Below are 26,923 nucleotides of genomic sequence, written 5' to 3'. Positions count from 1 at the left end.
TTTTCAAGTTGAATATCCACCTGATCTAGGGTCCTGCAGTTCTATTCCTAGGATTCTTGCAGAAGTGTACAATGAGATGCACACACAAATGCTCAGAGCAGCACTGTTTATAATAGCAAAACCAAACACACAAAACAAAAGCTGGGGACTTCCCTGGTGGTGCAGTGGTAAAGAATCTGCCTTACAACGCAGGGGACGCTTCGATCCCTCGTCAGGGAACTAAGACCCCACATGCCGTGGGGCAACTAAGACTGCGCCACAACTACTGAGCTCGCATGCCTCCACTAGAGAGCCCGAGTGCTGCAAACTACAGAGCCCATGCACTCTGGAGCCTGTGCACCACAACGAAGAGCCTGCGTGCTACAACGAAAGATCCTGCATGCCTCAACGAAGATCCCGCATGCTGCAACTAAGACCGGACACAGCCAAAAATAAATAAATAAATGATGAATAAATCTTTAAAAACAAAAACTGAAGAGTTCACAAGTCCATTGACTGGAGAAATTATAAGTACATCGTGGTATATTTATACCAATACATAAAAAAGAAATGAATGGATCACAACTACATACAACACAAATGAATTTTACAAACATACTTGTAAGGAACATTAAACAAGTCACAGGGACTAGATGTGGTATAATATGATTTTATTAGTGGAATAGCTGTGGGACAGACGGCAATTTCTCCCATACCTCCTTTTTGCTATTGAGTTAAAAAAAAAACTATTATGAAACTTATACTAGAGTAAGTTGTAAGGGTTTTGAAATTTTTAGACAATTCCATGAGTCAGTGATCCATGACTAGTGGAAAATGACAGTTCAAACACTCTGTTAGTCTATGAAAGATTCCAGAAGATTAAAAAAAACAACAACCCACCATTAGTATATGGAGATGAATCCACCCTAAACAAAACAACTGCAACAATAAAGTACATATTTTCTTTTATATGCTGAAAAATATGTAAGTATAGACAAGAGAGAATACTAAGGACTTCCCTGGTGCCGCAGTGGTTAAGAATCTGCCTGCCAATGCAGGGGACAGGGGTTCGAGCCCGGGTCGGGGAAGATCCCACATGCCGCGGAGCAATCGATCCCGTGCGCCCTACTACTGAAGCCCCCCGTGCGTAGATCCCGTGTCACCGAAATGGGAAGCCACCGAAATGAGAAGCCTGGGCACCGCAACGAAAAGTAGCCCCCCATTCGCCGCAACTAGAGAAAGCTGGTGCGCAGCAACGAAGACCCAACGCAGCAAAAAAAAAAAAAGAAAGAAAAAAAAGAAAAAGAAAAATGAATGAATACTAAACATCACTTAATATTAAGAGGTAAAAAAAAAATTAAGAGATGAGAACTATTTACATGGGACAGGCATGGGAAAGATAATTCACAGTATACATTTTATGTGTATTTTTAAAGCATGTATTATCTATTTTAAAAACTTAAATCTATTTAATTAAAATGGAATCATAAGTCAAGTTTATTAAATTCCTGAGTTTTCAAAAATTTCTTTGTATTTCATACATTTTTTGTTAGTGCACACGTTTTATTTACATATATATTTACCATATACTGTGGTAAAATATAAATTTTACCATTTTAAACTTTTTTCAAATTTTCTAAAAGATTTCTTCCCCCCCTTTTATTGAGATATAATTGACATATAATACAACACTGTACAAGTTTAGGTGTACAACATAATGATTTGATATATGTATATACTGCGAATATATTTAATTTTTTTGAATGGGAAATAAAAACATCAAAAAATATTAAAAAGGTAAACGATCTCCTGCATGCTAGCTTGAGGAGCTTCACAGATCCACTTCTTAGTGAAACTGGTGAAAAGTATTAAAAAACAATCATTTAAAGTCTCTGGAAATAGTCTCAAGGGCATACAGTAAATGAGGAAACAACCATTGAAAAAAATCTATGAGTAAATTCGGTTAGAACAGGGAGCTGGTATGTGTTATCTCCTCCCTCCCTCCTTTATACCAGTTCAGCGAGATGGAAACTCCAGTCCAGACTGGAGTAACCAGTAGCAAGAGGTTGCTCCCCAGTCGGAGGGCTAACTTCTCAGGAGGGGCAGCATTCTACTCACAGCTACCTGTGTTGAGGCTTAGTTACAGACAAGTGCAGCTCTTCAAAGAGAGAATAACTGAGAATTTGCCAAAATTATGGAAAGACCACAATCCTCAGATCCAAGAAGTCCAGGGAATCCCAAACAGGATAAATTAAAATTATTAGATACATCATGTGAAATTGCAAACTGGCAAAGATAAAGGAATAATTTTTAAAGGAAACCAGAAAGACAAAAACAGATCTCAAGAAATAGCATTTACATTTACATTACAATATCACTTACTATTTCTTAAGTGATAATAGAAGCCACAAGTGGAATAAGTTCAATGTGCTAAGAGAAAATAATTGTCAACCTAGAATTCTATATTCAGTGAAACAATTTTTCAAGCACCAGGGCAAAATAACTTTCTTTTAGGTAAACACAAATTCAGAAAGTTTATCAACACAGGGTTCTTATTATTGAAAAAAGTGTCAAAGAGGTACTTCTGACAAACAGAAATTGATCTGAGATCTGTGAGTAGAAGTTATAAGCAAAGATATTGCTATATATGTGAATATATTTATAAGCATTGATTGCATAAAACAACAAGAACAACAATAATGCCAAATTTGTGAGGAAAAAAAACCCGATCAAGATATCAAACACTGGACAGACAAGCCTTCTGAGTTCTGAGTTCAACTGTCTAGAAACCTTAAGTTGATTGGGACCATGGTAAAGGTAAAAATCTACAATTTGTTAAGTATGCCACTTAAAACTGCTAGAGCATCTACCACAAAAATATGAAGTGCACAGAAGTTTCATAAAATAAGAGGGAAAATGAATTGAGAAAAATTTTTTGATTGATTCAAAAGAAGGCAAGAGAGATGGGAAAGAAAAAACAAATATAAGAACCCACAGAAGCTACAAGAATAGAAAGCCTGTAAAAAGATGGTATCAGATCCATTATAAATGTATATTGGTAACCATTATAAATGTAAATCGACTAAACTTGTCAATAAAAGGCAAAGATCGTTGGAACGGTGGAAGAGTACAAAAATCCAGCTTTTTGTTGTTTTCTAAATATACACAAACGAGACAGAAAATTTCTAAATAGTGGGATATACAAAAATATTTAAGGGTTATCACAACATGAAAGTAATTGGAGAGGTTATTTTATTTCCTTTTATTATTTATTTATTTATAAAAATATTAAAATATTTATCTATTTATTGGCTGCATAGGGTCTTAATTGCGGCACGTGTGATCTCTCGTTGTGTCTCACGGGCTCTTCGTTGCGGTGAGTGGGCTTCTCTCTAGTTGTGGAGCACTGGCTCCAGAGTGTGTGGGCTCAGTAATTGCGGCGCGCGGGCTTAGTTGCCCCGCGGCATGTGGGTTCTTAGTTCCCTGACCAGGGATCGAACCCTCGTCTCCTGCACCGGAAGGCGGATTCTTAACCACAGGACCACCAGGGAAGTCCCCTGGAGTAGTATATTTTTTTAAATTTATTTAACGTATTTATTTTTGGCTGCGTTGGGTCTTCATTGCTGTGTGCGGGCTTTCTCTAGTTGCGGGGAGCGGGGGCTACTCTTCGTTGCGGTGTGGGGGCTTCTCATTGCGGTGACTTCTTTTGTTGCAGATCACGGGCTCTAGGTGCGTGGGCTTCAGTAGTTGTGGCTCGCTAGCTCTAGAGCACAGGCTCAGTAGTTGCAGCACACGGGCTTAGTTGCTCCGTGGCATGTGGGATCTTCCCGGACCAGGGCTTGAACCCATGTCCCCTGCATTGGCAGGTGGATTCTTTAAACACTGAGCCACCAGGGAAGTCCCTGGAGTAGTTATTTTAATATCAAATAAAAAGAGATACACGGGCTTCCCTGGTGGCGCAGTGGTTGAGAGTCCGCCTGCCGATGCAGGGGACACGGGTTCGTGCCCCGGTCAGGGAAGATCCCACATGCCGCGGAGCGGCTGGGCCTGTGAACCATGGGCGCTGAGCCTGCGCGTCCGGAGCCTGTGCTCCGCAACGGGAGAGGCCACGACAGTGAGAGGCCCGCGTACCGCAAAAAAAAAAAAAAGAATACCATGACCAAGCTGGATTTATTTCAGGAATGGATATAAAATGTATATAATAAATTAGAAAGTAAATATTATATGATTGGACTTTCTTTTCATTGTTTTTTTTTGGCCCCCTCCAAATCACAGCCTCGCCAGTAGTGACACTAATCCCTCCAAACCTTTAGGCCTTTTTAAAGTTCAGTCCCAGAGGTGGAGGGCATTAGCTGGTACTACTGAGAAGGGGAAGACGGAGGTAGGTAGGCAAGCTTGGGAAGACAATCATGAATTCTGCTTTAGACATGTGGAGTTTGGATTTCTACAGATGCCCACTGGGGGTGTCAAGGAGGCATCTCTCAAGAGGAGATGGGAGTTCAGGAGAGAAGACTATGCTGAGAATAAAAATTTGGGTATTGTCAATGTATAGAGGGTTTTTAAAAAAAATAAATTAGTTTATCTTATTCATTTATTTTTGGCTGCTTTGCCTCTTCATTGATGCACGCTGCAGCTTTCTCTAGTTACAACGAGCGGGGGCTACTCTTCGTTGTGGTACAAGGGCTTCTCATTGCGGTGGCTTCTCTTATTGCAGAGCACAAGGCTCTAGGCGCGCAGGCTTCAGTAGTTGTGGCTCGCGGGCTCCAGAGTGCAGGCTCAGTAGTTGTGGTGCACGGACTTACTTACTCCGCGGTATGTGGGATTTTCCCAGACCAGTTCTCGAACCTGTGTCCCCTGCATTGGCAGGCAGATTCTTAACCACTGCACCACCAGGTAAGTCCTGTATAGAGGTTTTTAAAAGCATCATATCAATTACAGGATATGTGATACACAGTCATCGGTGGTGGAGGGCTTTTAAGATTGGGGGTCAGGAGCAACTGACGGTGAAAATATGAGCCAGTTGTGGGAATATCAGATGAGTGTTGCTGACAATGGCAATAACAAGTTCAAAGGTCCTGAGGTGGGCTTCATTGGTGGGCGCTTTCCAGACGTGGACTCAGCGAGGACTCCACCACACTGAGAAACTGGTCGCATTAGCCCAAGGCTTCTAGGTCAGGCTCTGGCTGAGATCAGCGGGGCTTTCGGCGGGTGGTCCCGAAAGGAAGGCTTCTGGGGCAAACGCGCCCTCTGCTGGCCAGGTCAGATATCAGCTCCATTTCCAACCATAAGATTATTAAAGTATTAATATATATCTATACTGTTATTATTATTATTATTAGTGGGTTAGGACCCAGGTTGTATCCCTGGTCGGGGAACTAGGATCCCGCAAGCTGAGAGGGGCGGCCAAAAAAAAATTGACAAAAGATTACGTCAGGCACTGTGTAAAAATCTATATACATCCATCCTGTCATTCAGTATTCGCAACGTCCCTATGTCTAGATACTATTATTCGCCCCATTTGATGGAAGATAAAATTATAGCTAGAGAAGCTTTTACTTCGAGGAATTGGCAGGAACGGGCCTCCAAACCAAGACAATTTTAATACTTCGCAGCAGTGTGCTGCCTGTGGGAACTAACTGGGCGCAGCGCAGAGACAAGCGCGCAGACGTCCGTTTCCATGGTTCATCTGACGCTCTCCCAAAGCTTCGGCCCGCGTCGCGCGCCACGTGACCGCAGCCAACATGGCGCCGCCCAGGGTGTTCCACGGACCACGTGGTTCCGGCAGGCAAGATGGCGGCAGTTGTCAGCCCGACATCCTTGGAGTCGGCTCCGCGCATCATGAGATTGGTGGCCGAGTGTAGCCGCTCTAGGGCCCGGGCAGGGGAGCTGCGGCTGCCACATGGGCCGGTGGCTACTCCAGTGTTCATGCCAGTGGGCACGCAGGCCACCATGAAGGGCATCACGGCCGAGCAACTGGACGCGCTGGGCTGCCGCATCTGCCTGGGCAACACCTACCATTTGGGTCTGAGGCCGGTGGGTGGGCTGTGCCCCGGGCTGGGCGGTGGCGAAGCGTGGGGGAGCCCAGGAGATTCCCTAGACCCGGGCACGCCTCCTAAACTCTATCGACAAAACGCATATCGAGAGTCCCGGATGGCTCAGGCCTTGTGCTGGGCGTGAGGGACCAGCGAGGATGGAAGTTGGCCAACCCTGTCGCCCCAATATGAGCCCCAAGGGTTGCCCTCACCCCTAGCCTGACCCTTCTTCCCCCACCCCAGGGCCCCGAGCTGATCCAGAAAGCCCGCGGTCTCCACGGCTTTATGAATTGGCCGCACAACCTGCTGACGGTAAGGCGGGGTCAGCGCCGGGATCCGAGAGCCCTCCTTGGGCGTGGATTTTCCCAGTCCCGTTCTTGTCAGCCCTGCGGTGGGGTTTCCCTCAGGACAGCGGCGGCTTCCAGATGGTGTCCCTGGTGTCCCTGTCCGAAGTGACGGAGGAGGGCGTCCGCTTCCGCTCCCCTTACGATGGTGACGAGACCCTTCTGAGCCCCGAGAGATCCGTGGAGATCCAGAACGCGCTGGGTGAGCGGGTACCGGGGAGCCGCCCCTTCCCCTGCCTTTCGGAGGTGGAGGTGAGGCGGGCCTGCTCTTTTCGTGCTGCTCGGCTTTGGGCAAGTCACTCCCCCTCCCTGAGCCTCAGCTGAGGGGATAGTTCACAAAAATAACGATGTAATGTCAGTAAATCTCTTATCACAATGCCTGACATGTAATAGTAGCTTTTCGTATTATCTTTCTTGTTACTGTTGCTCTTAAATAGTAAATTAGCTGGGCAAAGATATGTTGAAATAATGGGGGCAACAAAGGAGGTATCGGGGAGGCTTTAGACCCCTCCCATCTCCATCAATATCCCCTATTCCTTGATAAGGACAATTAACATTTCTCAATCTCATAAAGTGCTATGGAAACAGGTTCAAAACTTCCCATCTTCCAAACAGACTGGTGCTTTTAGACCCCTCTATGTACAGATTCTGTGGCTTCTGCTTATAGCAATGGGCCTGGGTGCTGGTGCCATACCATCCGTGGAACTTACAGTCCAAAAGGGAGACAGGCACTGGTGAAAACATCTTAATTAGAAAGGCGGAAAAAAGAGAAAAAAAAAACCCCAAAAAACAGTGCAGGTAGAGTGCATTGTATATTTCCATTTGTATTGAAAAAAAAAACCCCAAATCCCAAACACATGATTTGCTTACGGTATCTCAGGAAAGAAAAATAAGAAACTATTATAGGTTCTCGGAGGGAAGGGAACTGAAGAGCTGGGTAGACAGGGAGCATTTAAATTCTTTTCCTTTTTAAAAAATTGGGATATAATTGACATGCAATAAACCGCACATATTTAAAGTGTACCCTCTGGTACGTTTTGACATATGTATACACCCATGAAACCTTCACCATAATCAAGATAGTGAACATGTCCATCACCCCTAAAGGGTTACTTGTGCCCCTTTGTAATCCTTCCCTTCGTGGGCAAGAGACTTTTCACCAAATATCCTGTTGTATTTTTTTAAATTGGAGGTGCATTTAACATTTTGAATAATTATATATTATTATTAAAATAAGTTATTAGGGAATTCCCTGGTGGTCCAGTGGTTAGGACTCTGTGCTTCCACTGCAGGGGGCACGGGTTCGATCCCTGGTCAGGGAACTAAGATCCTGCAAGCCACATGGTGCAGCCAAAAAAAAAAAAAAAAATTTGTTTTAAAGGCACAAATAGATATAAGGTTGGGACCCTGACCTGACTGTGAAGGCCAAGTACATGGGACTTTTGGCATGATTCAGTCTGTAGGCTTAGGGAATGTTGCCCTAGGCCTAAAACCTATATGGATGAGGAGGAATAAACTAGATGTCCAAAGGGGGGAAGTATGTTCTGGAAAGAGGAAGCAGCCAGTGCAAAGGACCTGAAGCAGGACCAAGACTGGCATGGCTGGAGCTGAGTGGGGTAGGGGGAGTGTGTGTGTGTGTGTGTGTGTGTAGGGTGAGGACAGGGAGGTGTTGGGGACAGGTCCTACAGGACCTTGTGAGTTTTGGTTTGTCCTTTAAAGAAAAAACTTGAACAAGAAAACATTTTGTATATATTTCTATATAAAGATGTGTGCAGGAAACAGTGGTCTTCCCATGCCTATATTCTATCCATCTCTTTCACAAGTCACCACTGTTTCTAGTTTCTTATGTATTCTTCCAGAGTTTATGTAAATACAAGCAGGTTCAAATCTATTCTTATTTTTTCCATGATGAGAGCATGCTATTTATGGCACATTCTTCTGTACCTTGCATTTTTATTAATTTTGGAAAGTTTCAAGTATATACCAAAATAGACACAACCCCATTGACCTGTCACCCAGCTTCAACAATCACCAGGTCACAGCCATTATGTTTCATTAGTATCCCAGCCCACTTTGCTTCTCCCATGTTATTTTCTGTTGGAATTTGCCTAAGATTGGTGTTATGTTTCATAGAATTGTCCAGTAAATCCCCCTGGGCCTGGAGTTTTGTTGTGGTAAGGTTTTTAATGATGAATTCGATTTATTTGACATTTTGATTTGGCTATTCAGATTTTGTGTTTCATTTTGGGTCAGATTTGATAAGTTGGATTTTTCAGGGAATTTGGCCATTCCTTGAACTTTATTTCAACTTTCTTGGCATAAAGTTGATCATTAATGTTCTCTTATTAACCTCTTAATGTTATAGTGCCTGTAGTGATGTCTCCTTTTTCATTCCTGATGTTAAAACCTTGTGATCTCTTCTTTCTTGATGTCTGTTAGGGGTTTATTGATTTCGAGTTTGTTGATCTTTTCCAAAAACCAACTTCTAGCTTATTCATTTTCTTCATTTGTTGGTTTTCTGTTTTGTTGACTTCTTTGTTTTTTTTTTTTAAATGACTTTATTGAGATATGATATACAGACAATTCACGCATTTAAAATGTACAGGTTGGGACTTCCCTGGAAGTCCAGTGGTTAAGACTCCGTGCTACCAATGCAGTGGGCACAGGTGTGATCCCTGGTCGGGGAACTAAGATCCCACATGCTGCACAGTGCGGCCAAAGATTAAAAAAAAAAAAAAAAAAAAAAAAGATCAAAAATAAATAAATATAAAATGTACAGTTCAGTGGTTTTCAGTGTATTCACAGAGTTGTACAACCATCACCACAATCTAATTTCAGAACACTTTTATCACCCCAGAAAGAAATCTTGTATCCATTATCAATCACTCCCTATTCCTCCCTCCTCCAGTCCTATGTAATCTACTTTCTGTCCCTATAGATTTGTGTATTCTAGACATTTTATGTAAATGAAATCATGCAATAGGAGGTCTTTGTGAATGGCTTCTTTTACTTAACATAATGTTTTTCAGGTTCAGCTATGTTGTAGTGTGCATCAGTACTTTATTCCTTTTTATAGCCAAATAACATACTAGCTAATAGATATGCTTCATTGATTTTATTTTAGTTTTTGATAGTTGCAATCTTATGTATCTTGTTTATTTTTAAATTTTTAGCTAGTTTTGCATTGGTTTTCTTTTTCTAGCTTCTTAGTCTCCGTAGATCATCTGTATTATATCGAACGGAATCTCAGACGTCCTACCACTTCACCTCTAAGTATTTTAATTTTTATCTCCAAAACATAGTTTTTTTAAAAAAAGTATTTATTATTTTTGGCTGTGTTGGGTTTTCGTTGCTGTGCACGGCTTTCTCTAGTTGCGGTGAGCGTGGGCTACTCTTCGTTGCAGTGCACAGGCTTCTCATTGCAGTGGCTTCTCTTGTTGCGGAGCACGGGCTCTAGGCACGCAGGCTTCAGTAGTTGTGGCTCACGGGCTTTAGTAGTTGTGGCTCGCGGGCTAGAGTGCAGGCTCAGTAGTTGCAGCACACGGGCTTAGTTGCTCCACGGCATGTGCGATCTTCTTTGACCAGGGCTCGAACCCGTGTCCCCTGCATTGGCAGGTGGATTCTTAACCACTGCACCACGAGAGAAGACCCATAGTTTCTTTTTTTTTTTTTTTAAACATAATCACAATACCATCATCCCACCTACAAACAATTAACAATAATTCATTAACATCATCAAATATCTGGCCAGTGTTCAACGTTCCAGTCATTTCATAAATGTCAGTTTTTCTTACAGTGTGTTTACTTCAGGATCCAAATAATGTGCAGATACTGCAGTTGTTTGAAAGATCTCGTCTTTTTTAATATATTATATATATTACATATCATATAGTTTTGCCTTCCAATTCCATTTTTTTTTTTTAGCAATTTGCTTTTTCTTTTTGCTTCTTTTTTTTTCTCATTAAATTTTTTTTTTTTTTGGCCGAGCCGAGCAGCTTGTGGGATCTTAGTTCCCCAACCAGGGATGGAATCCATGCCCCCTGCAGTGGAAGCCCAGAGTCGTAATGATTGGACTGCTAGGGGATGCCCCAGCAATTTGCTGCTTCTTTTTTTAAAAAAGATTTATTTATTTATTTATTGTGGCTGTGTCGGGTCTTAGTTGTGGCACGCAGGATCTTTCGTTGAGGTGCACGGGCTTCTCTATAGTTGTGGTACACGGGTTCCAGAGCGTGTGGGTTCAGTAGTTGCAGTACACAGGCTCTCTAGTTGTGGTGCGTGGGCTCAGTAGTTGTGGTGCATGGGCTTAGTTGCCCCGCGGCATGTGGGATCTTAGTTCCCTGACCAGGGATCGAACCCACGTCCCCTGAATTGGAAGGCAGATTCTTAACCACTGGACCACCAGGGAAGTCCCAGCAATTTGCTTCTTGAAGAAACTGGTTCCTTTGCCCTATAGTGTTTCACCGGGTCTGAATTTTGCTGGTTGCATCCCCTGGGTGTCGTGTAATAGTTTTCCTCCACCCTCTAGATTTCCTGTAGGTTGGTACTTGGATCTAGAGGTTAGAGCCAGATTCAAGTCCTTCTTCCTTTTGGCAAGAAGTCTTCACAGTGTGTCTGTCCATCAGGGGGCATCTGATGTCTGCCTGTCTCTCCCAGTGAGCTGTCATGCTCCTCCCCAGGAACCATTATTAGGAATTGCAAACCGGTGATGTTCCAATTCTGTCATCCTTTCTTCATTTATTAGCCAGATTACTTCTGTAAAGAGAAACATTTCTCACCTACTCCTGGGAGACCAAGCAGTTTAGTTCACACAGGAAGAGTGGGATTCATTCTTTTCCCTCATTTACTAGTTTTTATGGGTTGATTACGTAGCATCTTCTAGCAATGATAAACTAATGTTTAGTTTTTTAGGATCACCATGCACTCATGGGTTTAAATGTATTTGATACATTTCAATCAATTGCAGTTAAAATCCTTATTGCTTCTCAAATCGCCCCATCTTTGGCTAGTGTGGTACACTGTGCTTTTTTCCTATAATGATACATCTTGGCAATATTTCCTTGCGATTTCTAACCTATAAATCCAGTCTCTAATCTGAAATTCTTGTGGCCGGATAGGTGTCAGAATTCAGAATTCTCACATTTTAGAAAGATAATAAAGGGTACGTACCATTTATTACACAGTACCTCAATTGGGTCTGGGGCAGTACCCTGTGGTATTACACTTCACTTTTTTTTGTTTTTTTCGGTATGCGGGCCTCTCACTCTCGTGGCCTCTCCCGTTGCGGAGCACAGACTCCAGACGCGCAGGCTCAGCGGCCACGGCTCACGGGCCCAGCCGCTCCGCGGCATGTGGGATCCTCCCAGACCGGGGAACGAACCTGTGTCCCCTGCATCGGCAGGCGGACTCTCAACCACTGCGCCACCAGGGAAGCCCACTTCTTTTTTTTCAATTAAAAAAAATTGTGTTAAAATACACATAATATAAAATTTACCATCTTAACCATTTGTTTTTTCTTTTTTTTGGCTGCACTGTGCGGCATGCCGGATCTTAGTTCCCTGACCAGGGATCAAACCCATACCCCCTGCAGTGGAAGTGCAGAGTCTTAACCACTGGACTGCCAGGGAAGTCCCTACACTTCACATTTATTGCATTAACACTTATGAACCTTCACAGTAAATTAGGTTTTTAAAAAGATGACAACTGTTGGGCTTCCCTGGTGGCGCAGTGGTTGAGAGTCCGCCTGCCGGTGCAGGGGACGCGGGTTCGTGCCCCGGTCCGGGAGGATCCCGCGTGCCGCGGAGCAGCTGGGCTGTGGGCCATGGCCGCTGGGCCTGCGCGTCCGGAGCCTGTGCACCGCAGTGGGAGAGGCCACAGCGGTGAGAGGCCCGCGTACCGGAAAAAAAAAAAAAGATGACAACTGTCTCAGGTTTTGCTGCCAAATGAGGATGCCATAAGCATAAGAAAAATCCTATGATTTTGAGAAGTTTCTGGATTTTGGAATTGTGGGAAAGAACCTTCAATTAAGGCCTGGAGCATGGTTTACTTAACTAGACCCCTGTGACACTTGGACTCCCATCTTGCTATTACCCAACACACTGTGAAGAATCACTTGCTACACACGTCATTTGGTTCTTGAAGGGTAAATCTGCAGAGGTGGGATTTTTTTTTTTGGCTGCACCGCACAGGTTGTGAGGTTTCAGTTCTCCGACCAGGGATTGAACCCGGGCCCTCGGCAGTGAAAGCGTCGAGTCCTAACCACTGGACCGCCAGGGAATCCCCGAGGTGGGATTTTATTCTACAGTAGTGCCAGGGCAGGGTTTTAGCTGGGGGGTGGCAAGATCAGATGTGCATTTTGAAAAGCTTCCTCTGGTTGCTGTATAAGCAGATTGGGGATTAAATGGGAGTCAGCAAGACCTGGAGAGGGACCTGGGGTCCAGCTTGTCCTCAGTGTGGGGGCTTTCCCAGTGACTATGTTCCTGTCTCACTCTCCAGGCTCAGACATCATCATGCAGCTGGATGATGTGGTCAGCAGCACTGTGACAGGGCCACGTGTGGAAGAGGCCATGTACAGGTGTGTGTGTGTGTGTGTGTGTGTGTGTGTGTGTGTGGGAGAGGGAGGGGGAGAGGGAGAGGATCCTGGTCCTGCAGCTTTGTCACCTTACCCCTTACCAAGTCCTTATGGCTTACAACCAGGGTCCTCTTTCAGATCAATCCGCTGGCTGGACCGGTGCATTGCAGCCCATCAGCGGCCGGACAAACAGAACCTCTTCGCCATCATCCAGGGTGGGCTGGATGCGGATCTCCGGGCCACCTGCCTCGAAGGTAAAGCCATGTGCCTACAGGACCAGGGCTTTTCCATTGCAGAGAGCCCCACGTGGGCCTGGCATGCGATGATGCTGAGAGAGTTGGCGGTGTTTTTGTTTTTGTTTTTGGCTGCGCTGCGGCTTGTGGGATCTTAGTTCCCCAGCCAGGGACTGAACCCAGGCCCTCGGCAGTGAAAGTGTGGAGTCCTAACCACTGGACCGCCAGGGAGTTCCCAAGAGTGATTATTATGTGTGTTTTTTTTTTTAAATAGTTTCCTATTTGATGTGGGTTGCTTTGTTTTTGTTTTTGTTTTTTTGCGGTACGCAGGCCTCTCACTGTTGTGGCCTCTCCCGTTGCGGAGCCCAGGCTCCGGATGCACAGGCTCAGCAGCCATGGCTCACGGGCCCAGCTGCTCCGCGGCATGTGGGATCTTCCCGGACCGGGGCACGAACCCGTGTCGCCTGCATCGGCAGGCGGACTCTCAACCACTGCGCCACCAGGGAAGCCCCTGATGTGGGTTGCTTTGAATTTTATTTTTTTCTGATGTTAATATTGCAACCCCTATTTTTATTTATTATTTTTTCTCTCTTTTTAAATTTTTATTTATTTATTTATTTGGTTGCATTGGGTCTTCATTGCTGCATGCAGGCTTTTCTCTAGTTGTGGCGTGCAAGGGCTACTTTTTGTTGCAGTGCATGCGCTTCTCATCGCGGTGGCTTCTCTTGTTTCAGAGTACAGGCTCTAGGCGCACAGGCTTCAGTAGTTGCAGCATGTGGGCTCAGTAGTTGGGGCGCGTGGGTTCAGTAGTTATGACTTGTGGGCTTTAGAGTGCAGGCTCAGTAGTTGTGCGGCACGGGCTTAGTTGCTCCGCGGCATGTGGGATCTTCCTGGACCAGGGATCGAACCCGTGTCTCCTGCATTGGCAGACAGATTCTTAACCACTCCGCCACCAGGGAAGTCCAAGAGTGGTTATTAATTAACAAAAGAGCACTCTAGGTGGAAGGAACAGCTGAAGCAAAGGCCCTCAGGCAGCATGGAGCAGAGTGTGTTTGGAGAATAAAAATTCCAATAGCTATCAATTTTCGGGTGTTCACCAGGCACTATGCCAGACGCTGGTCATGGACTGACCCATTGAGGTTTCATAAAGATCTTGTAAGGTGGGAACTACCAGGTTCCCAAGGTTATAGCAGGGGAAACTGAGGCACAGAGCTGTTAAGTTACTTACGCCCAGCCACACAGCGTGCATGTTGCAGAGCTGGGATTTGAACCCAGACCTTGGGCTCTGGAACCTACAGCATTAACAGATACATGGAGCTGCTCCATCCCTGGGGAGTGAGACATGCAGTCAGTCAGGAGCAAGGGGTTGGGCCCGAGGCATTGTGCTGATGGTGGAGGCCCTGGGACAGCACACCGAAGTGCTGAGGAGCCATGGAAGGCTGTTGAGTGGGAGAGTGGGAGAAAAATCCCAGTGAGATAGGAAGCGTAAGGCCCATAGAGGAAGCTGGAGTAGTTGCCCAGGGGGAGGGTGACAGTGAGGCCTGAACCAAGACCGTGGTCATGGAGACAAAGTGGAGGCAGAGATGGGGGCTCAAAGTCAGTGACGTGTCACGGACAAGACTCTGGGTTCTGGAGTCCACGCAGCTGGATCCAACCCCCTGATATGTTGCCTCACGGCTGTGCATCCTTAGGCTAGTGGTTTGGCCTCTCTGAGCCTCACTTTCTTCCTCTGTAAAATGGGAACATACTCCCGATGTCATGGGATCGAAGTGAGGAATAAATGGGAACACTTGTTCAAGGTGTCCCGCCTGCACCTGGCATCAGTGTATGCTGTTGTGAAGACTGTCCTGTTGTAATTCCTTTTGTCCTCAAACTGCCCACCACCCCCAGTCTCCACCCCCACCCCTGGTCCAGTAAGTCTTTTTATTTTATTTATTTATTTTTTGTTTGTTTGTTTGTTTTTTGCGGTACACGGGTCTCTCGCTGTGGTGGCCTCTCCCGTTGCGGAGCACAGGCTCCGGATGCGCAGGCTCAGCGGCCATGGCTCACGGGCCCAGCCGCTCCACAGCATGTGGGATCTTCCCGGACCGGGGCACGAACCCGTGTCCCCTGCATCAGCAGGCGGACTCTCAACCACTGCTCCACCAGGGAAGCCCCAGTAAGTCTTTTTAATGGAGACCCACAGTCAGAAGTACATTTCGTGTCATGGCTCCAGATGCGTGCACATATATGAGAGTGGAAACCAAGGCTTCCTGAAGCATTTACCATTATACACGAGATAATCTTTGATACAATATCTTCTGTTCTCATTAAAAAAAAAAACAACAGCAACAACCCTGATCTCATCCCATCAAATCAAATTCATTTCTCGGCCACCTGCAGCTTGACAAGCACTGTCCTGGTGGTGCTTCTCAGTGCTCTGAGTCTCACCTGCACCAGAACCCCCCAGGCTCTCCCTATGACTCGGTCAGAGTCTGGGGCCAGGGCGGACCTGGGAAGCTGCATTTGAACAACTCATCCCCAGTTGGTTCTGCTGCTTACTCCGGCTTCAAAACCCAGCCCCAGACCAGGCCTGCTTTGTCAATGCTGTGGCCTCCCCCCTAGTTGAACTGGGCAGCTGGGGCCAGAGATAAGTCTTGGTTTTGAGGCTAGACCTGGGTTCGAATCCAGCCTCCGGCATATGTGGCCTGGGGCCAGTGGTTTAAGCTCTGCATACCTCAACCACAGTGCAGATCTGCAGTCCCTGCCCTGCAATTCTGGAGCCTAACTGCCCACTTCTTTTTTTTCTTTTTCTGGTCTTACTGCGAGGCATGAGGGATCTTAGCTCCCTGACCAGGAATCGAACCTGCACCCCCTGCAGTGGAAGTGCAGATCCCTAACCACTGGACCGCCCGGGAATTCCCCTGCCCACTTCTAATATCCAAAACATGCAAGAATTTGCAATTCATTTGGTGGCAAGACCAGACTTACTGACCCCAGTTTGTTAGGAGTCTTTACACATTTTGCTGTCAAAATGTTACAGCATTTGATGACAGGCTGTTCTTCAGCAAGTAGGATGTTCACTGTTCTAAAATCTGGAAAATTTTGAAACACATCTGTCTTCATCTTAGGTTTCAGCTAAGGGAGTGTGGGCCCTGGGCCTCTCTCCTGAGGATTGAAGAAGAAGCCCTGACATGCAGCAGGCATTCTATAAACGGTAGCTGAGATCACCAGCAGCCCCCAGACACACACACACCACACACATACTCTCTCTCTCTCTCTCTCTCTCTCTCTCTCTCTCTCTCTCTCTCTCTCTCTGTCTCTGTCACATTCTCTTTTCCTGATGGCCTGTGGAGGTCTGGGCAGGGTCTGCCCTGAGGGTGAGGAGGAAGAAGAGGAGGAGACTGCGGCCTATCTCCTTTTTTCTGATCACCGCTGACCTTGCCCCTGCACCCCCAGAGATGACCAAGAGAGACGTGCCAGGCTTCGCCATCGGGGGCCTGAGCGGGGGTGAGAGCAAGGGCCAGTTCTGGAGGATGGTGGCGCTGAGCACCTCAAGGCTGCCTAAGGACAAGCCCCGATACCTGATGGGGGTCGGGTATGTGGAGGAGAGGGGAGATAGCCCTGCCTGCGGGGAGGGGATTCCTGGGAAACCCTGCCTCTGGGGGTCGGGGAGGGGGAAGGACACAGCCCTGCTTGGGAGGGAACTGAGGAGGACATGGCCCTCTGCTGGGGGTGGTTCTGAGGGTACCAGTCTTGGGGAGGGGGGCCCTGGGTATGTGACCAGGGCTTGAGGTTCTCTGCTCCCCTCCCCCATGGCCCCACCCCCAGCTATGCCACTGATCTGGTGGTCTGCGTGGCTCTCGGATGCGACATGTTTGACTGCGTCTTCCCCACACGGACAGCGGTGAGGCCCTTGGCAGCGGAAAGACTGGAGAGGGATTGCGGGGGCCAAGGCGGGGGGGGGGGAAGACCTGGTTGACCCACCTTCCCCTCCCTCTGTCCACCCCCAGCGCTTTGGCTCTGCCCTGGTGCCCACGGGGAACCTGCAGCTGAAGAAGAAACAGTATGAGAAAGACTTCCGCCCCATAGACGCAGAGTGTGCCTGTCCCACCTGCCAGAAGTAGGGGAGGACGGAGCCTGGGGTCAGGGGGAGGGCAGGGAGGGGGGAAGGACCCGGCACTGCTAAGCCCCCTCCTTCTGTCCCCAGGCACAGCCGGGCCTTCCTGCACACACTGCTCCATAGCGACAACACGGCGGCCCTGCACCACCTCACTGTCCACAACATCGCCTATCAGGTGGGCCTGTAGTTGGGAGGGGCGAGGCGAGGGGGACGGGGGTCTCCCATGTGCGGTGGCTGATTGCTGACCCCCCCCCGCAGCTGCGGCTGATGAGCGCTGTGCGCGCCAGCATCGTGGAGAAGCGCTTCCCCGACTTCGTGAGGGACTTTATGGGCACCATGTATGGGGACCCCACCCTCTGTCCCTCCTGGGCCACTGAAGCCCTGGCCTCTGTGGGAATCACACTGGGATGACCCCGCTTGGGGGAGGGAGGGAGGGAGGGAGGGGATGGGAGATATTGAAGGATTTTTTTTTTTTTTTTAAATTCTAACCTAGAGTGTGTCCGTGTCTTCTTGGGGAGGTGGCCTGTCTAGGTTCCCTTCCTGGTCTGAGTGTCACTGGGGCCCATGTCCCCCCCCACCCCCAATTGATAATAACAACAAGTAACCATAGCAGCAGTTGTTATCTGGAAACTGAGCATGTAGGAAGTGCTCAGAGTGGGAGCTGCATTCCTTTCCTGTGGCTCAGGCCCCCCAGCCATCCTGGGGATGGGGAAACAGGTCCAGAGAGGGGGAAGTCACTTGCCAAGGTCACCATCAAGGAAGAAGCACCTGGGCTCCAAAGCTCTGGTTCTTGACCTTGACTCTTCAGACTTAATCTAGTTGTCAGTAAACACAGTGATGATAACATGTGTGATCTAGAAGGTGCTTATACTGTGCCTGGCACTGTTCTAAATGGTCGTCAAGTGTATTTAATTCTTGCAACTTTATGGTTCCCCCCATTTTACAGATGAGGAAACTGAGAAATGAAGGCACTTGGTCATTATCACCCAGCAAATAAACAGGCCTAGGATCTAATCCAGATATGGCCAATTACAGAGCTGGTGGTGCTCTTAGAAGCTACAGTTTTTTAAACTGAAAAAGTAACACTTGTAGGATCTACCATTCAAATATCATAATTATCAATTTGTGTATTCTTCCATAAATTTTCCATGTGTACATTTTTTCATGAATGTCAGCATCCTATACATGCAGTTCTGTACCTTGCTTTTTTTCCTTCTCTTAGTGTATCTCAAATTGTTTACACATCAGTACATGAAAACTTCCTCAATCTTGTTTACTCATCTATGGATGAGCAGTTAGGGTGTTTCCAGGTTTCTGTGATCATGGTCAAGGCTGCAGTGCCAAACATTGTCAGTCTTTTTGCCTATCTCTGAGACTAATAGTTTTGGGTCATGGAGCAGGCCACCTTTGGCCACTCTGCCATCCTCCTACTCCTTCTTTCTCCATTCCCCTGTTACCAACCCGCTCTGTCAGACTACTTCCCCACCTCCTTTGCTGCTAGCTCCTTACTGGGCTGTCTCTTTGGCCTATCTATGCCCAGCATAATCAAATCATTTGTCTTAAAATTGTTCCACCTATTCCCGGCCTCTTTTCCAAGTGGTCAAGAGTTCCCAGTTCCCAGAACTCCCAACGTTACCTGCAAAGTAACGTGTTTTTTCCTGGGGAAAGGGTCCGTTGAGTTTCGTTGGGTACTCGAAAAGATCCAGGGGCTTCCCTGGAAGAATCCGCCTGCCAATGCAGGGAACACGGGTTCGAACCCTGGTCCGGGAAGATCCCACGTGCTGCGAAGCAACTAAGCCCGTGCACCACAACTACTGAGCCTGTGCTCTAGAGCCCGCCAGCCACAACTACTGAGCCCGCGTGCCACAACCACTGAAGCCCGCATGCCTAGAGCCCATGTTCCACAAGAGAAGCCACTGCAATGAGAAGCCCACGCACTGCAACAAAGAGTAGCCCCTGCTCGCTGCAACTAGAGAAAGCCCACACGCAGTGAAGACCCAACACAGACAAAAATAAAAAAAAAATAAATTTATTAAAAAAAAAAAAAGATCCAAGATGCGCTGAAGTTCAAGAGGCAGGGGAACAACGTTGGAGCGTTAGCCGCATCAAGACAGGCGTGAGCGAAAGGTATTCCTAGGGGAGAGCACAGCGTTTGCAAGGGCATGGAGACGACTTAATAGGAATGAAAGTGGGAGCCAGCGAGGCCGTGCTAGACTGCCTCTCCCTAGGAACCATTAACAGCCTAACTCTCACCTTCGAAGTGCATTGGGACCCCGCGCAGGGAGCTGATTTGCAAGCCCGGGCCCGAGACGCATTCTGGGACTTTTAGTTTTCTCTAGAGCCCAGAAACTCACAAGTGAGGATCGCCACTGCGTCCTACCAGGAGGTGGCGCGCGTTGGCGAGTACTGCGGGCCTACCCTCTGCTCCGGAAGACTCCAGTAGACACGACAATCGCAAGAACGAACGGGAGGAAGTTCTTTGATGGACAGGTACAGTTTTCAATCAGAGTCAAGATTCGGAGGTTAAGTCCCACTCTCTTGATTTGTTGGCTGATGGAACGGGGTGATATTTATATAAACCAATGGGAAATTTTTAGGGAACTAGGTAGCGTCAAGTGACAGACTGCGGTTAAGAGCCGATCCCTAGTATCATTGGCCAGCTTTGTTGACTGGCGGTCTCCCTGCCAATAAGATTGGTGGATGTTCCTGCTATCCTGGAACTGCCCCTAATAGGCGGGGGCCAAAATGCCTTTTCTCGAAACACCGCCTCCGGGCCTGGATAACTCGCTTCCCGCCGCTATTGGCTTCTAGCACAACAGCGACAGTTCTTTTGTCCAATGAGTCCGAGAGAAGGTCCCCAGGGGGAAGACTCATTTGGCCGTAGGGCCGTGCTTCGCTTTCATTGGCTTGTGTGCACGAGTGACAGCGCAGCCGACCAATCGAGAGTGGCGCGAGGGCTTTGGGTGCAGCCCCAGGGCCCGGGCGGGAGGTCGCTTGGGTCGGGTGTTGCCTGAGGACCGGATGAGGCGGCGACCGTGAGGCCGAGCCGGGAGCGGGCGTCGCGCCGAGGCCCGGGCGGGCGGGGAGCAACGGCCGCGGACGCCGCGGGGCCGCATCGTCGAGGGCCAGGGGCGGGCGGGGAGCGCTGGGCTCTCGGGCCGGGGCCGCCGGCGCCATGGGCAACCGCGGGATGGAAGAGCTGATCCCGCTGGTCAACAAGCTGCAGGATGCCTTCAGCTCCATCGGCCAGAGCTGCCACCTGGACCTGCCGCAGATCGCCGTGGTGGGCGGCCAGAGCGCCGGCAAGAGCTCGGTGCTCGAGAACTTCGTGGGCCGGTGAGCGAGCGGGGCGGCGACAGCGGGCAGGCGGCGGCCTAGGGCGCGGAGGGCGGACCGGGAATGGCGCGTCCTGCGCCGCCGGCGTAACTGCGGCGCTTGCGTGCCCGCGACGGGGCCGGGGACAGGGAGGCGGGCCCTGTGGGACGCCCTGGGCGGAGGGCTCCCTGCCGGGGCTGGGGGGCGTGGGCCAGGAGGTGCGGTGAACCCCCGCCGACTCTCTGGCCCCCGGCTGTAGTGGGTGAATTATGCCATCTGGTTGTCTGTGGGTCAGGGATAGGTTCCCCTTCTCTGTCCGAAACCTGTCACCTAGATATCTATTGGGCCGATCCCTGCGGTCTGGCTGGCTGTTCATTTATCTGGAGCAGTTTCTGTCGTCTGGTTGGCTGTCTCTCTGTCCTGGATAGGTTTCCCCGCCGCCACCATTTGGCTATCCATCTGTCCAGTACCGCAGGGCAGCCCCCTGCTGCCTGGCTAGCTATCCAGGATGACCTGTCCTGTCTGGTTGCCCATCCGTGCCCTTCCCAGACTTTAACACTTAGATATTCCTCTGTTGGGTTACCCAGCTGGCCTCTGCTGTCTGTCTGACTGGCTGGCTGGACCTAGGAGACCCTGTTGTCTGGCTCTCCTGGGCTGACTCTTCAACTTGGTGCCTGGTGAACGCTGGCTCCTCTCTTCCAAGTGGACCCATTTGTTTGTCTGTCCTGGTGTCTGTCCTTCTCCTAATCTGCCTGTCAATGCCCTAGCCATCACCTCTGTGGCAGGGGGTGGTGGGAGCATGCAGAGGAGAAGGGAGCTGAAGGATGAGACCTGAACTCCTTTCTATTGGAAGTAGGACCCCAGGGGGAACTTCCTCCAGGAGTCTTTCCTGGCCCATGTCAGGGTGCCTCCGGGGCCCTGGGACATAGGGTCCCAACCCCAAGCTAAAGCCTGAAAATTGGGGGCCCTCCTTGGATCCTGGGAAGGAACTTCTTGCCTGATTAGGTTGTGGTGGCAAGAGCTGGTATACAGCCTTCCCTAGGCAGCCCTGAGAAGCCTCAGATTGCCCATCTGTCCAGTGGACAAATTCCACTCTCTGGGCTGTTTCCAGGATTCAGGAAGCTAATGGATGCGAATGGACCCTGTGGCCACTGAGGGCGGTTGGTTCTCCCCTCTCCCTTCCCCCACCTCTTGTCCTTCTGCCTCCCAGATGGGTGGCCACTTCTGCATTCTGGGAAGGACTCCATTTGTGACTGTGGCTGCCAAATAATAACGTCATAGTCATCATTATTATTATTGTTGTTATCAATGTTAAGAGGTAATGTTCATCCAGCAGGCCCCAAGCTGAGTTGTTTCTTGGTTCAGCTCAGAAAAGACTCGCTATTTGCCCAAGGCCACCAGGCTGGCACTCAGTGGAGCCCAGCTGGGCGCCCAGCCCCGCCCCTGCCTTCCCAGAGGCCTGGGGTTTTGCTCCCAGCAGCACGAATTTCCTCCTTTGCTGCTTTGTCTCTGGCGCAATGCCCTCTGTCTACTGTGGCGGAAAGGTGTGTACTTGGGATCAGCGCGGCCTGGGTTGAGCCTCGGGCTGGGCTGTGGGCCCCCTGCTTGGCCATCTTCCCGTCTGCCCAGGCTTCCGGTGAGCGTCTGTAAAGCTCTCTCCATTTCACCTGCCTTGTGACCTCGCACAGATTGTTTGACCTCTTTGAGCCTTAGTTTCCCCTCTGAAAAATGGGGCGATGGACCCTCAACAAGACTGTTGCAAGGATGCAGTGACATGGTGTGTTGAAAGTGCTCACTTAGCATGGTGCCTGGCGCACAGTAGGTGTACTTGGATGGGGCTGTTACTCCCCAGGCTGGTTCCTTCCATATCGACAACAAAGGCTAGTCAGAATTAAAAGTGCTCTGCAGTTACACACTGGACTTCATTTAAGCCTTATGAGACTGGCACTGCTGTGATCCCATTTTCTAGAGCAGAAAACTGAGGCTCAGAGAGCTGAGCATTCTTGCTCGAGGTTGTTCAGTGAGGGATTGAGGGCTCTGGGTTGGAGACCCCTGGTCTCTCTCCCATCCCCACCTCTTCTCGGGCCCCCTGCCCTTCACCTTTCCCTCCCACCCACCCTGGCATCTGGCAACGGCCAACTGCTATTGAGCTGGCTCCTGTGGCGACCTCCTCCTAGAGCCTGCAGCGTGACATCGGTCGTTAAGCGCATTAATTCAGGGCCCGACAGCCAAAGCTGTAAAAAGGCCTCTCTTTGGGTATGGGGTGCTCAGACAGGAGCCAACTTCTTTTTATTTCTGGAGTGTGGGTAAGGCTTCTCAGCTACAAAGCCCTGCCCTAGGGGGATGGCAGGCAGGCCTCGCTTTGAGTCCCACTGCCTGCTTCTTTTTGTGACTTTGGCTAAACTGTGCTGCAGCTGAAGACCCTTTTCCTCCCTTGCGCCCTGGACCCACACGGACGGTTTCCCGGCTGGTTTCAAGGAACAAACAGGAGAGCATGTCAAGCTCTGTGCCTTGGGGGCAGCACGGGCTGCTCTGTTTCCCTGCCTCCTCCTTGTGGCTTTTCTAAGAACTTGATCCGAGAGTGAGAATAGCCCAGATAGCCCAGCCCCGTACCAGGGGCTGCAGGTCCATGGCCACGGGGGCCGAAGCCTGCTTGCTCCGTCTTTTTTTTCACCAGCATGGAGTTTAAAATGTTTTGTTTTTTATAAATTTATTTATTTTATTTATTATTTTTGGCTGTGTTGCGTCTTCGTTGCTGCACGCGGGCTTTCTCTAGTTGCGGCGAGCGGGGGCTACTCTTCCTTGCGGTGCACGGGCTTCTCACTGCAGTGGCTTCTCTAGTTGCAGAGCACGGGCTCTAGGTGCACGGGCTTCTGTAGTTGTGACGCGCAGCCTTCAGTAGTTGTGGCTCATGGGCTCTAGAGTGCAGGCTCAGTAGTTGTGGCGCACGGGCTTAGCTGCTCTGAGGCATGTGGGATCTTCCCGGACCAGGGCTCGAACCTGTGTCCCCTACGTTGGCAGGCAGATTCTTAACCACTGCGCCACCAGGGGAGCCCTAAAATGTTTTGTTTTTAATTAGCTGTCAACATTTAAAAGTGAGATTTTGCATCAAAATCAGATTTTGGTCATGCTAGCAAAAACCCCAAAGATGTTTAGGGTTTAGTGGCGTAGCGCACAGGCTCTGGGCCCTAGGCCTGGCTCTAGCATGTTTGGCTGTGTGACTATGGCCCGGTTCCTTTTCCGTAAAATGGGGTGATTACTAGGCCCTCTCTGCAGGACAGGGTGAGTTAACGTGTGTTGAGTGCATGGACCCTGTACCCGTGGCTGCTGCTGTTATAATCATCGTATTCTGGCCTCCCTGGGCCTGTGCCTGGCACCAACTGCCTGGGTCTCAGAAGCAGCAGCCACTGGCTGCCCCATCAGACCAGGAGTGGCCCCTTGAGCTGCCAGAGTCCCCACTACTCCCTAGTGCTTGCCCAGGCCCATTTCATATTTGTCCGGAGCCTCCTGGCCCCGGAAACCTTTAAGGTTAAGGCCCAGGGCTTGTCCTGCCCTGTACCAGCAGATAGACCTGTGGCCCTAAAGAGAGGGGAGGATGTGGCTCCCTGGTGACCCTTGTCATTTAGCCTCAGGGTCTGGCAAAGGGAAGGGCTGCAGAAATATTCCCTTGGGAAAAGAGCAGGAAGGGGAGGCAGAGGTTGAGGCCTCCAGCTTGGAGTCTCCCAGTCTTGGACTTGATCCTGTCGGTCTTTGTCTTCCGAGCCTCAGTTTCCCCGGCTGGGAAATGGGGCTCTTACCATTACCTCCTCATGGGCCCCATTCAGGCCACCAGGTTGGGTGTGTTTCACCTCTTAGGGCATTGAGGGTGGAGTGAGGATTAAATGAGTCTCGGAAGAGTGTCTAGTGTGAAGAAGCACTTAAAAGGTAAAAGGTCATGCATTTTTCATTCGTTCATTGAAAAGTGTTTTCTGAGCATGTTCACTCTGTGCCCGGTTCTGTTCTAGGGCTGCAGACACAGCCCTGAGCAAGATACCAAAGCCCCTGCCCTGGGGGAGCTGACCTTCCAGCAGGACGCAGATAAAGAAGAAACAAGGTAGAAGATAACCGTTTTATGGAAAAAAAAGAGAAGATTATGGAGAGGGCAGGGGGAGGTTATAGGTTTAAATGGAGGGTCAGGGAAGGCCTCCATGGGAAGGTGACATTTGAACAGAGACTTAAGGAGGTGAGGGAGGACCTGTGGAGATCTGTGGGAAGAGCGTCCCAGACTGTGGGAACAGCCAGGGCAAAGGCCCTGAGGTGGGAGTGTGCCTGGAACACGGTATAGTGGGCGAGTGGGGGGAGATGAGGTGAGGGGGGTACTGGGGTGGGGCGGGGTGCAGGCCACGTGGAGACTTGGAGGCCAGGGAGGGCCCTGGGTAGAGGGAGAGCTGCTGGTGGCACTGTTGTGATCCTTCTGGATCTGGTTCTGGGCAAGCTGAGGGCTCTTGCCTTTGATGTGCAGCTCCGCCTCGGCGCTCTCAGTGAGTAGTGGCTGTGAGCACATGTAGGGCCCGGTGCCATTTTTCTTTTGACAAGAAGCAGCTACCCACGGACTCTACCGTTTCCAGCTGCGTTTCCATTTGGTCTCGGGTGATGGGTCCTGCAGAGAGACGTAGCTGTATCATGGGGCCGCTGCGGAGCACACAGTGGGTACTGGATGAATGCGTGTCAGATGACCGTTGGCTCACGTCCCTGCCAGACTGAGGGGTGGGCACATGGCTTGCTCTTTGGGCTGGTTTGTCCCTTAACAGCTCTTCGGTGTTCAAATGACAGCTGCTGTTTCCATGGCCCTTCCTTTCAGGCAAAGCCGAAGGGCCTTTGCCTGTGTGATCTGTAGTACCCAGGCCAGCCGGAGCAGGCAGAGTCCAGAGGCACCTGTGGGAAGGTGGCATCCATCAGCTGAATGACCTCACTTCTTGGGCCTCAGTTTCTTTGTCTGGAAAGTGGGGTTCATGATGGTTCCTCTCTCCTGGGAGCGGGCTGAGCATTCGAATGAGCTAATCCTTGTGAAATATTAGACCTGTGCATTTTGTATAGCCCTGGGTCAGGACTCTGAAGATCAGTTGTTAATTTCTCTTTCCTTAAAGAAAAGGAATTCATGATTGTTAATATAAGTAACGCCTCATTTTAGCACAGACACTCATTGAGCACCTGTCAGTGTACTTTGAGCTCTGGGGATGCAGCTGGAACCAGCTGGTGAACCAGGTCCTGAAATGCTTGTGGGAGCCCGTTCCTGCTGTTTCTCAGTGGGAATGGTGACTGGCCATGAGAGTTTTTTTATGCTCATTCAGCATATGATGGTGGGAAATTGGGAGCAAAAAAGGCCCAACAGTATCGAATTGACTAGACAATGTGTCCAGACAACCAACTACGAAATAACTACTCAGAGTGATCTAGAAGAGAATTGAATGACCCAGAAAGCCTGTGCAAGACCTGTTAGGGCCCAGACCAAGTGGACGTGTGAGCCCATCTTATTCCAGTTGTATTTTCATAGTAAAAAGCCTGGAAAAATGTACAGCTTCGAACCCCACATGTGGGTTGTCTCCCCACATAATTCTTTATTCGTTTAGGCTCATTTGGGGATTACGTTTATAACCAGGAAGACAGATTTCTCCAGAGCTCAGCTCTGGGCTGCCCAAATGCTTTTCAGAGTTATTTGTCTGGGGATAATGGCCCTCGCTAGGTACACGGATTGAAATCCTCTGGTAAAAAGTCCAGTTCATTGTGGGTGAGGGCAGAGGATGGCCTCGTGGACAGTTCCAGATTTGGAGTTTTCAAAGGTAGTGCGGGCAGAAAACGCTGGGCATGGCATGGAACCCTGTGTCTCTCCGGTGTTTGCATTTGGCTCAGAGCCACATCTGCCAAGCTTTTGCCCGATTTGAATGAAAATGCCGAAATTACAGGCCCCTCAGCTGCAGAAAGAAATGGGGATGTCGGCTAACCCTTAATTTACTGGGGTTGCCAACCGCATACTGTAATTAAGCCCTTATTGTTAGAGCTTTGGAAAAATGCAAGCCAATAATGAGATATTTATAGTCCATTAACCACAATCCGAATAAAGAAAAAAATTACCCTGCCTCCGAGGCAAAACGGCACTAGAGAGAAAAGGCTCCTGCTTCCAGGTACATTGGGGTTCCTGTTAGTATTGGCAGTGAAGTCCCTGCTAGATGCTGGGGATTTTCCCCTTTGGACTCACCCTCACCTTGAACAGGGAGCTGGGTGGCCCTTTCGGTTTCACCTGCTGCTGGATGTTTATAACACAGTAAGAGCTGATGTTTGTGGAGAGTCACTGTGTGTCGTGCCCCAGGGAC

At 49.1% G+C, this 26,923-nt stretch overlaps 2 protein-coding genes across 11 annotated transcripts in view; both read left to right on the top strand.

The window, feature by feature from the left end:
- Positions 1-5,735: 5,735 nt before the first annotated feature.
- On the top strand, positions 5,736-17,822 carry QTRT1 (queuine tRNA-ribosyltransferase catalytic subunit 1). Of its 2 annotated transcripts, XM_022557568.3 has the most exons (10): positions 5,737-6,012; positions 6,255-6,323; positions 6,419-6,557; positions 12,848-12,926; positions 13,062-13,177; positions 16,595-16,733; positions 16,967-17,042; positions 17,149-17,258; positions 17,346-17,433; positions 17,517-17,820. In XM_022557568.3, exons 1-10 carry the CDS (start codon positions 5,770-5,772, stop codon positions 17,667-17,669), a joined length of 1,212 nt encoding a protein of 403 aa, XP_022413276.1. In that variant the 5' UTR covers positions 5,737-5,769; the 3' UTR covers positions 17,670-17,820. The 2 variants fall into 2 exon arrangements, with proteins under 2 accessions (XP_089761597.1, XP_022413276.1); XM_089905471.1 differs by having other exon boundaries at positions 5,736-6,001; positions 6,255-6,557; positions 17,517-17,822.
- A 2,541-nt stretch (positions 17,823-20,363) lies between these two features.
- Positions 20,364-26,923, top strand: part of DNM2 (dynamin 2) — a 93,122-nt gene continuing 86,562 nt past the window's right edge. For 4 of the 9 annotated variants that reach the window (XM_022557380.3, XM_022557377.3, XM_022557375.3 and 1 more), the window contains exon 1: positions 20,364-20,594. In XM_022557380.3, the coding sequence (XP_022413088.1) occupies positions 20,434-20,594 (161 nt within the window). In that variant the 5' untranslated portion in view covers positions 20,364-20,433. The remainder of the gene's footprint in view (positions 20,595-26,923) is intronic. The other 5 variants (XM_022557379.3, XM_022557376.3, XM_022557374.3 and 2 more) reach the window with 2 other exon arrangements.

This window comes from Delphinapterus leucas, unplaced genomic scaffold, assembly GCF_059928025.1.
Source record: "Delphinapterus leucas isolate spDelLeu-1000000601 "Yukka" unplaced genomic scaffold, BTC_Dleu_Yukka2 spDelLeu_asBTCV2_sq25, whole genome shotgun sequence".
Lineage (NCBI taxonomy): Eukaryota > Metazoa > Chordata > Mammalia > Artiodactyla > Monodontidae > Delphinapterus > Delphinapterus leucas.
This window is presented reverse-complemented; position numbering and strand designations above follow the sequence as displayed.

Coding starts and splice junctions, on each gene's coding strand:
- QTRT1 (XM_089905471.1), top strand. CDS start 5,770: ATGGCGGCAGTTGTCAGCCCGACATCCTTGGAGTCGGCTCCGCGCATC. Junction 6,002..6,254: donor GGGCAACACCTACCATTTGG/GTCTGAGGCCGG, acceptor CCCCCACCCCAG/GGCCCCGAGCTGATCCAGAA. Junction 17,434..17,516: donor TCCACAACATCGCCTATCAG/GTGGGCCTGTAG, acceptor CCCCCCCCGCAG/CTGCGGCTGATGAGCGCTGT.